A 14,374-nucleotide genomic window follows, 5' to 3' on the forward strand; every position below is an offset into this window, starting at 1 on the left:
TTGTTCTGCCCCGGCCTGTAAGCCCTTCGAGCAGTAATCACTCAATCCATCCATCCATCCATCTAGGAACCTCAACACTCACACACACATTTGCCCACCACGGACAATTTGGGAACATCAATCAGCCTTGTCTGCATGTCAATTGGACTGTGGGAGGAAACCGGAGAACCCGGAGGAAACCCACAAAGGACACTTTGATGCTCTTGAACAAAGAACCTCTAGCATCAAGGGCTGGGAGCGGGATTACCACACCCAACTAAACGTTCGTGATCTCCAGCTTAAAAAAAAAAAAAAAAAAAAAGAACAACATTTCCTTGTCTTGGCTGAAAGGAAACAGGAAATGATGTAACAATAACAATAAATGAACAAAATTTCTTTCTAAAGCTTTTCAACACTAAGTAAACTTGAGGCTTTCCGCAGATTTGGGAGAATCAAGAGTCAGTGGGAATTTAATTTAAAGTGATTTAAGAGGAAAAAAACAACATTGAAAGTCCCTTTTAAAGAGCAGGAGGTCCATAAAATGTCCACAGAGGTAAGTCTAAAAAAAAACACATTCATGTGACATGCAGGTAATATCAATTGTTGTTGATTTGTGTCATTTTGTATTACTTGTCAAAGTGGGAAAAAAAAAACTGGCAGGCAAACAAAGTAAATATTATAATGCAGTAATTCCGGTATCTAGCCACTAGAGGGCAGCAAAACCAAACGTTTCAGACTGTTAACAATAAAAGCAGGGTGGGTTTTCTTTCCTTATTTTTCTTCTTTAAAAAAAAAAAAAAAAAATACAGTGCTGCCTGACAGAGCCCAAAGATCACACTGATATTGAATATCTGTAATAGTTTGTATGATGAACAGTGGTTTATGCATTACACATTTTGAAAGTGTTACTTGTCTTTAATTTGCTGGTGAAAATAAAATGCTAATCCTTAGTAAAAATGTGCAGAAGATAATCACCCTGAAACACCAGGAACAAAACAGCATCTCTGTTTCCATATCCAGACATTCTCATGGTTTGAATAATTTTTTTATTTATTTATAATAAACCACTGTCCTTTTCAGACCTCAGGGACAGAAAGACACGAAGAATGAAAAAAAAAAAGGAATAAAAAGAAAGAAAGATCACATCTTTATCGCAGACTGCCGTCCCAGATCCCACATACTTGTTGATGTGTGTGTGACGTTAAGTCTAAACGTAGAGTACGGCAGCAGATCTTCGCCTGAAAGTGGGCAAGGAGGTGAAGGGATTTGTTATTCTTTGTCTCAGACAGGTGCAGATCTTAAGTGGTGAGTACAGAAGATGTTTGGGACAGGTTTTACACCGGATGTCCTTCCTGACGCATCCCTCCTATTATTCAGACTTGGGATCGGCACTGCATCCAGTGGCTGGGGTTTGGGCGTTGGCTGGCAGACGAGAAACCTCCCACTGAGCCACCAGTGCCCCAAGTGGTTGATGGTGAGTATATAAGATCAAGGGTAATAAATTCACATCTTAATACAAGACAATGTTACGATAATTTCTCCCCGCCCCCCCCGTCATAAAGTCAAAGATACCCCCTAAAACCTACACTTATTCACCTTCGTTTCTGACCTAAGGGTGTATAAACTTTTGAACTTATATAGTGCTGTAAGTGTTGGTTCGAGTAGTGCTTCCAGCCCATTACCTGGAGTGGAGGTTTAAAGAAGCTCTGCTGTAATTTATTGCTCTGATTGGCCCATCAGGCACTCGATCTCGGCCACGAGTGTAATTTGCAGATTGCTTTTCCTCGGCAGCAGCCGTTACGACTCCTGATTGTTCATCTCCCCGAAAGAGGAAATAGTGCCAAACACGCTTTCACCTTCGCCAGCACGTGCCGAGCTGCTACACTACACTATACATCTCATTATATCGTTTCATCAAAACACTTTATGACTCGACTAGCAGACTGTTTATCCATGTGCTGGAGCCGAACTCTGATAAACGCGCTTCTACAATAACACCTGCAAGAAGATCATCCCTCATCATCATCATCATCATCATCATCAACCAAATGCAGGAGACCAGACACTATAGAGGGAATCAGACCAGGCTGTAAGGAAGAAAGAAAACCTGCACGGTAGTACAGATAGAAAAAAGGGAGGACGGATGTTTAGGAGTTTGAAAATAAGTATTTTTTAAAAATAACTGGAGGACGTTGAGGCAATGACAAAAGTAAGAAAGGATTGGAATAAGGAAGGAGGTAGCAGTAAATATCTACTGAGTTATTCCAAGCATTCAGCTGTAATGAAGGAAGAATGTTAAATTCTGTGCAGAAAAATAGAAAGAATCAACTTTGAAAGAAACGAAGGAAGTCCAGAATGAAAAAAGGAAGTGCAAAGGGAAGTGAGGAAGTGAGGAAGACATTTTTAAAGGAAGTGATGAGACAGACAGTGGAAAAGACAGGAAGAGAGCGGAAGGTAATTTATGCAGAAAGGGAGGAAGTAAAGTTCACTTCAGTTCAGCCTTTATTCGTCACATATACATCACTGCACAATCAAAATTATTCAGAATTCTTCGCATACCCCAGCGTTTTGTTGTAAGGCAGGGGTCAGAGCGCAGGCCCAGCCTTTATACAGCACCCCTGGAGCAGACGGGGTTAAGGGTCCAACAGCCTGGCGGAGATGGGACTCGATCCACCAACCTTCCTATCAGTAACTCAGAGGCCTAACACACTGAGACACCACTTAATAAATCTAATATCTTTTGGGTTGTTTCTGGACTATAACAGTTCCACCATAAAGAGGGAGGTTCAGAGGAAGGAAGGAGATATGAAAGTTGCAAAGAATGAAATAAATGAAAGGATGGATGTGTGTTGGAAATTGTGTTTCTAGGAAAGATTTTAAAATATATGACGGATGTTCAAGATGGGAACACGGGTAGGAAGGAAGGAAGTGTGGATGTTCTATGAAGTACGCGAGGAAAGAAGTAAAAGGAAGGTCGGATGGAGGAATGGAAGGAGGGAACTTTTGGAGGGAGGATGGGACTGATGGGAAGAAGAGGAAGGAAAAGAAGTTTGAAAGGAAATGGGATTTTTAAAAGGAAGAAGAAGAAGAGAGGCTTAAAAGGGAATTACTAATGTTGCAAGAAAGTGAGGAATTTCTAAGGATGCTTTCTAAGAAAGTGTTTTAGTCTGGAGTGACTTCCTTCCCTTTTTAAACTTTTGAAAAAAGTAAAAAAAATTTAGTGGGTTCATCAGGAGCACTCGTACTGTCCGTGCTAATTTATTAGACTTTATATCTGCTTTCTTGATGATACACAATAGACAAAAACATTAGCATGCAGATGTGTTTAATACATCAGCTCTCGTTCCTCTTCGGTTTGGGTCGGAGTGTGGAAGGAGACGGCTGCAGATCGTTCCGTGACCCTGACTTGGAAAGCGAGGGATTCCTGTTATTTTGAAGCTCCTGAAGCCTTATGGAAGGTTATGGCTTTCCCACTGCTCTCCTTAAAATAACACCCGTGGCCCACACACTTGCCTCTGCTGCTTTACGGCCGAATGTCTCGCTGCGCTGTTGTGTAACAGACCTTTTATCACTTGCGGCACGTTTAGTTATTATTCTAGAACGCAATCTTAAGCAAAAAGAGAAAGAAGGATATTGATTGAGTTTACACTTTGCAGTTTCAGCCTGAAGGGACAAAAAAGTGGCAGAAACAGCATCCAAAGTGCCTTATGTTGATTATTTTCCTATAACTGCATGACATAGACGGACCTCGAATGTGCCTGCAGTTTAAAACCCAAGAGTCGGAGCAGTCGAGTCAAACCGGGACTTTCTGGTGAAAATTTCTTTTTACCACTAATATCAATTAAACACTTAATCCTGTATTCAGGGTCAGTGGGGGACCTGGAACCAATCCCAGGAGGCTTACGGCACGAGGCAGGGTACACCCTGGACAGGGTGCCAATCCATCGCAGGACACACACACACACAACGACTCATTTGGGAATGCCAATTAACCTTACCTACATGTCTTTGGACTGTGGGAGGAAACCGGAGGACCCGGAGGAAACCCACCAAGCACGGGGAGAACATGCAAACTCCATGCACACAGAGACGGGAATCGAACCTGGCTGGGAATCAAACCCTGACCTGACCTCGCACCAAGACATTTCCACATGTTTGAGGAGTTCCTGGGAGGCCAGACGTGTGGGAAGCAATCTGGGAAAACTTTCTACCTTGATGGTGTCCAAGCACTAGTGAAATGCTGGGATACGTGCTTTCAGGGAATTATATAGAGGGATAAAGGAAGTTAGATTAGATTTACTGATCTGTTATTCCGCTTAGTCAAAAGTCCCACTTCAATTCGAACACCCCTCAGATATTGTTTTGTTGTTGTTGTTGTTCTAACCAAGCCATTCTTTGACCATGTCAGACCTTTAGTCTAATTTCCTAACAATGCTTTATTTCTATCCTGTTAGTCCTGTTTCATCATTTCCTTATTGTTGGTCTTTTTTATATTATTATCCAGAAGGCTGTAATGTGTCGAGGAAGTTGAGTAGGCATGTGAATATTAAAAGCACTCCCGACTGAAAAAAAAGTGTCATCACCTCTCCTTCTGTTGCTTTACTAACTCCAGCACTTTATACACATGATGCGTTATTCCCAGATGATCCGCTCGCATCCCACTGCTTTCTATCATCGGACTCAGAAATGTACACTGGGATCAGTGGGTTTAAGGCGAGACATTGTGGGCAGGAAGAGTTTCACTTTTCTGCATAAATACATGTAAATGTAAGATCCAAGATGGACTGGGAGAACTGTTCTCGACCCACCTTTAAAAGAATTACCATACGGACCTGCAGCGTCTCCTGAGAAAGTGTTCCCGGTGATATAACGACTGAACAAGGTCAGGACCAAAGTAGCAGAATTTTTGCTCCTTTTCTAACTTTGCACCTCTGAGCATCGTAAATGTTTTAACACACTTAATGCACTCACCAGACTCACACAGTGAAGGCATTTAGGCATATCAGATCTCCCTGAATTCAATTTGAAGTAAATGCACGTATACAGTAAGCAACATGACAAGCACATCTTTTTTTGTTGTTCTTTTTTTTTTCTTTAGCCAGAGGAGTTTTTGCACTTTGAGGATTGTAGATATAAACAGAACACGGTTGCACCCAGGTACCCAGACATGCCCTGGAGTTTTATTCTCTTTATCTAGTGTCAGGAGGAAAGAGAGGGAGATCGATACACCAGGTGTTTGCCGTTATCGTGTGAAGCAGACGTACAGGTGGGGCTCGAGTTCTCTGGAGGCCCGGGTTCCTCGAAGGCATCAGATCGGTGTAGATTCTGACAAGCTGGATATATAGTACGCATCTGTCGACTGTCTCTTTCTTCGCTTCATTAGATACCTGGCAGGGCGATTTGACGTGCGTCCAGCCATGGGAAACAAAAGACTAGAAATAATGATGTAGATCCATTGATATTCTCTTCTTCTTCTCCATGGGGATTTAACTGCCTTTTTTACTTTAGTCTCTCTGAAGGGGTAAAGGTGCCATTATTTTTGTTTTGGGCGCTATCCATGGTGCTGGGAGTGTGGGAAAGGGAAGTTCCCTTAAATATTACATGTTACTATATTTATAAAAGGGTGTTAGTTATTTTCCATTTCTCTAAAACATCATCTCAGATAGCTAGCACAGGTTTTGCACCCGATGCCGTTCCTGCCATTTCTCCAGGCTTGATACTGACGCTGAGGGGGCCTTGCATCTCAGTGGCTGGGTATTATACTCTAAATACACAGGCATAGGGTTAAGGTCCTCGCCCAAGGGTCCAACAGTGGCACTCCAAACCGTTCAACCGTTCAATCATTAAACTCAGAGCCTCGACTACCTGAATCGCCCCCAGGAATCTTGATAACTTAAAAGTTTAGTTAAATCCCCAGGGCTGGATGTTAACTAGTGAATTTCAGAGCAGTCATCTCCTAAACCTCCTCATGTTTGCTTCATGTTTAGCCGCCACTTTCAAAAAGTATAAACACAAACTTACGTATGGATTTTTTAAAAATTTATTCTTTTTAGGACTTTATTATTGTGTTGGTACAAAAACGCCGCTCGTTTCCAAATATCAGTATTCCACCACAAAATTAAATGTTACACAAAAATACTCGCATGCCAGAAAAGAAAGCGGCATATTATTATGTAAGCGATCACAAGCTGCCGGGTTTTGCAAACAGAAACGAAGCAGCTCGGACAGTCCAAGTCCTTTTCTCCGTTACTTTTACTTGAGTAGATTTGTCAAGAAGAAACGCTTCTTACTCCGCTACATCCGGCTCAACTCGACTCGTTACCTTTATAACCATTTATTCTACACATTAGATATTCTTTGTTTTTGCCAGAGAAACGCAGCCAGTGAATCTACCTTAATTGTGGACGCTAATTAGACCTTAATTCACTAGTTAATTATACATGAGTGTGCTCCACCAATCAGACGTAGCAACACTAATCACATGACCCCGTTTGAACAATCAGACATCGCAACACTAATCACATGACTCCGTTTGACCAATCAGTCGCAATAACAATAACCACATGTAGTCAAGAATTCAGCCGCGGTGGACAGCGACGGAAACATGTCGCGGTTAGTTTAGCTGTTTTATTTAATGTTGCAGTGTTAAAATATATAATTAGCAAATAAGCTAGAGGCAAAAAAATATAAATGTTCTATATTTGTTCTGCTGAATGCAGTTTATGGTGAAGTGAGACTCTTGTACTCATGTTCTAATGTTGTTTTCTATCTGCTGAGCCATTTGGAGGGAAACTGAATATACAGTATATCTTACACTGGAACTGGAAATAGTTTATACTGTTTAAATATACGTATGTTACCTACAGTAGGGATGTGATTTAAAAGCTTTATGTTGTAAAAAAAAAAAAAAAAAAGTGAGATTAGGAAATTTGTGTTTCTTGTTTCTTCATTTTGCTATTTTGTAAAGATATTTAGTTTTATTCATTTATTTTATTTATTTTTTACTCATTTTCTTATTAGGAAATGTCAGAATTTGTACATTATTTTATCATTATGTTCTAAAAAAAATAACTTGGACATTACAATTGAAAGAGTTACTCAGTACTTGAGTATCTTTTCACCGAATACTTTTTCACTTCTACTTAAGTAATATTATTTTAAAGTACAGCTACTCTTACTTGAGTACAATTTTGGGCCTCTGCTGAGACGTACGAGTCCTCAGATCGTCGTCACACCAAGTACGATGATTTACGACATCGTTTTTTGAAGGCAGATTTGCTCTATGGTATTAATTCACATGTGCCTAAGACTTTTGGACAGAATTTCACGTCCTGTTTATATGTTTTTCTCCCAGCTGTTTTGATTTGAAAAAAGAATCCAGTGGTAAGAGCGATACACTTTCCTCTGACCCGGGTGAGGGTGCACACTCATCCGTATCACCCCACTGGAGTACGTCCGCTCTCTCTCTGCGCCCTCTGTGCCCTCACGCCCTCACGCCCTCAGCTTCGATGGGCATTAGTGGACAGGTGTGAAGCCCTCGTGCAGAGATTCCTCCAGCGCTGAGTGTTGTGTTTGCGTGGATCTTGACTCTGAGCCTAAAGATAGTAACGGTGGGCAGAGTTAGCATGCAATTAACGCTGGCATGAAGACAAAAAAGAGCAGAGGAGTATTCGCTCCTAATGCCACAGAAACAATGCCTCATCGCCGTCTTACACAACAGTGCTGGCAATGACGGGAAACGTTATCTCCGTTCGACACTCTGGGAAGCAAATACACTGCTATTAATGCAACAAACAAAACAGCAGTACTTGCAAATAAAATGTTTGATTTATCGAATGCAAGTTGTCTATAACCTTCTCGCACGATAAGAATTAAAAGTTGTCAAGAGTTTACCAGAGCCACTTGTTTGGATCTGACACTTTTCCATGTTCTACTTGCATTTAAACGTGCTTCGTGGTTTTCCAGCATCTTCATCCTGGTGCTCTGCTTCCTTTAGCTGCTGGGAATAATTCCTACATGGAAACCATAGGGAAAGTAAAACCACTCTGAGGACCTTAATTCTCACCCTTCAGTAAGTTATCTCACTTATATACAGTAGAAATGCTGCTGTAATCCTAAAGACTGTCCTGTGGTTCATCCAGGACCCAATTTATTCCAATGAACATCCTTTCAACACACTTACTACTGAGTGTCTTTACTCTTGATTGTAACACCTCTACTATCCAGTAGGGCTGTAGGACATTGAGATGTTTTCTTTGTGTTTGAAATATAACTGTCTTGGATTTATTGAGATTTGTAATTGGACTTGTCTTGGTCTTTGGGCTTATTAAATGTGGGCTTGGTGACACTAAGAATTTGTAAAAATGAAAAAAAAAAGGCACATCAACACACAGTTGGAAAAAAGAGGGCATCATTTCTTCTAGAAACGTTAATTTGTGGTGCAGCTGAAGTGAAGTCTTGGCCTAGAAAAGAATTTGATTGAGTTTGATTAGAATTAGATTGGTTTTGATTCTTGATCTGGCTTCAACTTGGACTTGACCATGACTCGGCCTTGACGCCTTCTTGTTTGTGTCCACATTGGTTCACTATTGAGTCTCATTTCCTCCTCAGTTAGCTTCTCGTTGCCACTGTTGATCTAAAATCCACAGTTGGATTTATGTTAAACTGTGTTGTGACAGTGGATATCCGTAAAAGCACTATACAAGTGAAACTGAAATGATCTGAACATCTTTCCATTCCACACATAGACACACATGCAGACACATGGTGTAAAATTACAGCAATAAGCCATGACATTAAAAACATTAATACTAAAACTGCCAAGGTTCTGGGTTCTACTTGTGCTTTTTGGGTGGCTCTGGTCCCCCGGGGCATGGCTCCGCAGGGCCTCTTGGGTGTACTTCAGTGTCTGGCATGAAGACATTGGCATTGGGTGCTGTGGGATGCAGAGTGGAATCTCCGTGGGTCAAACGTGTTTGTTCGGCGCATCCCATGGGTGTTTGATCAGGGAGTCTGGAGGACGGGTCCGTGGCCTTGGCCTCTTTGCCTGCCGTGCCTCGTGTGTGGAATGCTGTGTTGCACTGGGTGTTCTTATGCCTTTCTATCACGCCCGGCATTGACTTTTTTGGGGGGATTTGTGCCTTCTTGTCTTTTCTGTGGGATCAGACCAGATGGGCTGGGGTTTGGTCCCAGCAAGCCTGGGTAAGCCTTGAGTGTCCCTGATCTTGCCTCCAGTTTACTGGTACAGTGGAGCCTTGGATTACGAGTATAATTCGTTCCGGAAGCAGGTTCGTATTCCAAAACACTCGTAAATCAAAGCGAATTTTCCCATACAAAATAACAAAAACTTAAATTATTAGTTCCACAGTCCAAAAAATACATAAAAATAATTAACCCTGTATTAAAAATACATAATAATAAAAAACCCTGCACTGAAAAAGTTCAAATAAATCCCGACAGATAAGTGCTTACGTTTATTCGCACAGGTGCTGTGTGTGTGTGTGTGTGTGTGTGTAAGGAGGAGGAGGAATCCGCCCCTCCCCCCCTTCTCATCTTAAACAGTAAAACTTTCTCCTCTCTTATTTGAGTTTCACACAAACACACACACATTAACGGAAAGACTATTTTATCGGAAAAATTAGCAAGGAACATCGCTAATGACACTTGCGTGAGTGCATACTAACGGAATCACTGCTGTAAAGTAAAACAAACAAACAAATAAACCTGCACTTTACCTGTGAAAAGAATCGCGACAGTGCAGTGTGTGTGTGTTCCACAGCGCAAGAGAAAGAAAAAACATTGGCTCAGTTGTGATCACGTGACGCTTGGCGTCAAAACAAGAAGTTGCAAGACAAGACTTGCTCGTTTTCCAAGTCAAAATGTATTAAAAATCTTTGCTTGTCTTGCGGAATACTCGCAAACCGCGTCACTCGCAATCCGAGGTTCCACTGTACTTTAAATCATAATCAGTATTAATGTGTTAATGTTTTGTGGTGTTAAGACTATTCGATTGGTGTTAGTTATTGGTTTAAGTCCTCAGTAATTGATGTGATTGTCCACGTTTGGAATGAGGTGAAATTTGTGTAAATGTCAACCTTTTTTTTTTGGTACTATGGTAAATGTTTATGAACGAGAAGCTTGTGTCCTTTTGGGAGGCTTCTCCATGTGCTTGGGTTGTGATCTGCTTTAATGATGAATACACAAACTGTTTTTCTCCTTATTTTGTTGTTGTGTTGAAGTTACAGTACAACACAAACGCTTCTGCTTCCCTCTCACTCAGAAATGATCTCTCTCTCTCTTTCTCTCTCTCTCTCTCTCTGAGACGTCAAGGCCACTGACTTATCGACTCATCTATTTTTAGACACATTAGGTGTTTGATGTCTGAGGCCTTTTGATATCTAAATCTGCTTGGCGGTCAGAGGGGGAGACAGACTCGCTGGCCAATTAGCGCTGCAGTCAATGCAGAGAAATGGAGGCGTGCTAGGATATGCAAGTGTGTGTGTGTAAGTGTGTGTTTGAGAAAGAGATAGAGAGAGAATATGAATACTGTCGGCTTGTTATCTGTCTGTGGAGGTACAGTAAGGTCACTAACTCCTCGTGCCAGAGACATTTAAAGGGTCGATTAATTATTCAACACTATACACAGATGATTCACCACCTAATATCAATCTCTCCATGGGATTGTTTTTGTGCTGGTTTGACTACAAAACGCTCCTCTTATTCCAAAGAACTTTTCTTCCACCATCTTTGCTTCCAGTACCCCACGTTTGTGGCAAAATATATCAACATTAACACATTTTTCCGCTAATAGCTCTAGATCCATTTACATAGCTGTGGGAAGAAATGATTCATTAGCGCTGATATATTTCTGTTTTTCAACTGGATATATGCATTTATCAAAATATTACAACCATTTCCCAAAATCACAATTACAACCACAACTCCCAGAATCAACAGAAAAACACTTAAGTAAAAAAAAGCTGGTGTATTCATTACGGGATAGTAAAAAAAAAAAAAATTAGCTATTGAAAAAGAACAGACAAAATATCTGGAAATTCTGAAAGTATCCCAGTAAATAACACATGGTTAAAACAATTATTATACAGGATAAATGAATTCATGTTTTATTAGTGCAATTTATGCAAAAGAGAAATATTTATGCAAAAGAGACATAGACACTGGCTCTACATCTTTTGTTTTGTTAAATACTTAATGAAAATAATTAAATACGCAATGGTGGGTCAAAAATTATCTTCACTCCTGTTATATTGAACCTTCTGTTGGCCGTACTGTCTTATCAGACCTTTCCATTCAAGGCTCCTGTCTCCCCAGTCACTGCTGTGCAGGTGTGAATGTGTTTCATCAGGTCATTTGAAACTGCGGTGTGAGGAAAAATGGATGCTTCACTTGTGATTTGCACAAGTGTGTGGAGTGAAACTCCAAGGAAGGTGAAAGTTCCTTAAAGAGAATCATTACTGGTGACGAGACACGGATTCATCACTACGATCCTAAGAGAAAATGGCAGAGTCTGGAACGGAAACATCCTAAATCACAGGCTGAGAAAAAGTCGAAAAAGATTTAGAAAAATTTATCTTTTTTTATAATTAATATCTATTAGTGCAGGTGTGTGTTTACATTGAGACAGTAGCGCATTAGTAGATTATTTTAAACTAGATTATTAAATCCTGCACATAACTGGTCATAACATCACTTTTACTCCACATTTAGATTTCACTTATTGTCCATTTTTCCTCTTTTCTTTTAAAATGATACATTTCCCCAAAACTACACACTAATCTCAGTTTGATAGAGCAACAGAGAAAACCCTAAAGCGTTTGAACGGAATGTCCATACAGTATAATAATAATATATTTTTTTAAGTACAGTAATTTCTTCCTTTAAACCTAATGCGCATGATGTAATACTCTTTTAAACCAAAAACCCCGCACTCTAGAGTTCTTCTTGTTTGTGTCACGTTTTGCGCGGCAGCGTCACCTGGTCCCCATCGCGCGCGCAGGGCCGGACGTTTCCAGAAGCGGCGAGAAACATCAGCAGCGCGGCTCGCGCGCTCCGGCTGGAGACCTCGCGCTCGATCTCCCCGGCTAGCGCGCATGCGCCTCTGGAGTGAGTGCGCCTCAGCTCGAGCGCAGAGAGAGAGAGAGAGAGAGACGGGGACAGAGCGCGGCGGGGCGTTACCATGAGCACGAGCCTCTCCGCCGTCCCGGCGCTCCACGCCGCCGATCCGGTGCTCCGGTGAGGCGCGAGCCAGCAGTGATGCCCGGCGGGAAGAGAGGGCTCGTGGCGCCGCAGAACACTTTCCTGGAGAACATCGTCCGGCGCTCGAGCGGTGAGAAGCGCGTTTATGTTATATATGTGAGTGTGTTTCTGGGTTTTGTTTTGCAATGACTCGGTGCAAAACCTGGACACAACATGAAGTTATGAACCAGATGGTAATGGTTCCGTGCGTTTTATTTCCCCATACCTTTAACTGAATAATAATAATAATAATAATAATAATCAACGGGGAGTTGACTCATGGGTCGCTCGTGCCTTCCAGGAAATCAGCTTTATTACCGGCCAAAACATAGTGTCGGTGCTCATTTTATTATTTTAGGTTATACATACAATTCAGCAATGTGTGTGGCCAAAGAAGCTACTTCTGAAGTTTATGCAACATGGAAGAGAACAATCTTGCTTTCAGAAAAACATTTTCAAGTCGCTAACTTAAGCCGTTTTGGAGAGATGATTTTATATGTGTCCCAAAAAATGAATTTTATATATATATATAATTTCAAATGCAAATTATACATATTTCTTATATTGATAATGTTATTGTAATATATTGATTCATGTTGCAATATCTTAACAATTTAGCATTTTTGAATAACACACTTTGTCAGGTTTGGATCATTAAAATATTTAAATAAATAAATAAAAGTTACGGACACTACATTTAGCAAATTTTGCTAATATAATTAGCAAAAAATATAAATGTGCATGCATATTTACAAAGGAATGAAGCATAGATCAGGAGATAAAAAGTATTATGAAAAACATTGTTATTTGATCCTATCTGAAAATTCACTTTTCCATCTAGGAGACACTTTTTAGAACGGATACCATGTTGTAGCCGAACCCAAACTTTTTCAGTGGTTTGATCAGGGGTGATGAATCTGACCTAGTTTCTCCAGACTTCTCCAGATTACTGCAGTGTTGTTGGGATTTTGGGAATACACGAACCTTAAAGGCAGTTGGAAGGAGTAAAGATAGGGAGAGTTGAGGAGTTTAAATATTACGGGTCAACTGTCCAAAGCAATGGGGAGCAGGGGAGCGAAATGAAGAAGAGAGTGCAGGCAGGGTGGAACGGGTGGAAAAAAGCAACATAAGTGATATGTGACAGAAATTTATCGGTGTCAAGTATGAAAGAGAAAGTTTACAGTGAGACCAGCAAAGTTTTACGGTTTGGAGACGTTGCCGCTGACAAAAGCAAAGCAGAAGGGGGCAGATCAGAAGATGGTGCGGTTTTGCTTTGGAAGTGACAAAAATGGACGGGATTAGGACCGGGTATATTACATGGACAATGGAAGGGAACAAAGTTAGACAGGCCAGATTAAAATGGTTTGGACATGTGCAAAGGAGGGATGAGGGGTAGACGTATCTGGAGGAGAATGTTAGAGATGTAGCTGACAGACAGGAAGAGGACAAGAAGACCCGGGAGAAGGTTTATGGATGCGGTCAGGGAGGACATGCAGGAGGCTGGTGTGACAAAGGAAGATGTGGTAGACAGACATAGATGGAGATAAAAGGTCTGTTGTGGCGAACCCAAATGAGAGCAGCCGAAAGAAGAAGAAGAAAGACTGACCTTAAAGGACATCAGCGATGCCCGGGCAGTAATGTCATTATCGGGGACGCATCGATACTGAGCTCACCTGCATGCTTTTTCGGGGAGTTGTTGATCTTAATACTGATCCTGAGCTGAGTCACCAACCTTTCAGAAGTCTTGTGTTTAAAGGAAGTGCTTAGTGCTCACACATCTCAAGTGCTCTCACGGTTCCCTCAAGACGATGTTGAGGAAATCTAATTGAACGTGCTCGTACAAACCAGACGCCTATTAGGGACGTCCTAGAAAACCAAAACATCCCAGACAGACATCTCCAGGACCAAGGACTCATGTCAAAGCTGTCTTTAATTAGTAATATTAATTAGGAATGTCTTATTTCCTAGACGGCCCGAAGACATCTTAAGGAGATTTCAGTTTTAAAGATCCTCTACAGATGACCTAAGGGCAGGGCTGCACGCCCACTGGAATGCTCCAGTATTAAAGGGGGTGCCCGCTTGTGCTACAAGGATATTGTGTTTTATTATTATTTATTTTATTTAATTAATTTTCTTTTTA

General features: G+C 41.1%; 1 protein-coding gene across 3 annotated transcripts in view; it reads left to right on the plus strand.

Moving 5' to 3' along the window:
* The first annotated feature begins 12,244 nt into the window (after window positions 1-12,244).
* kcnh5b (potassium voltage-gated channel, subfamily H (eag-related), member 5b) overlaps window positions 12,245-14,374 on the plus strand; it is a 57,294-nt gene continuing 55,164 nt past the window's right edge. For all 3 annotated transcript variants that reach the window (XM_053502215.1, XM_053502217.1, XM_053502216.1), the window contains exon 1: window positions 12,245-12,325. In XM_053502215.1, coding sequence (XP_053358190.1) covers window positions 12,253-12,325 — 73 coding nt within the window. In that variant the 5' untranslated portion in view covers window positions 12,245-12,252. The remainder of the gene's footprint in view (window positions 12,326-14,374) is intronic.

The sequence above is a fragment of the Clarias gariepinus genome, chromosome 8, assembly GCF_024256425.1.
Source record: "Clarias gariepinus isolate MV-2021 ecotype Netherlands chromosome 8, CGAR_prim_01v2, whole genome shotgun sequence".
In the NCBI taxonomy this organism is placed as follows: domain Eukaryota; kingdom Metazoa; phylum Chordata; class Actinopteri; order Siluriformes; family Clariidae; genus Clarias; species Clarias gariepinus.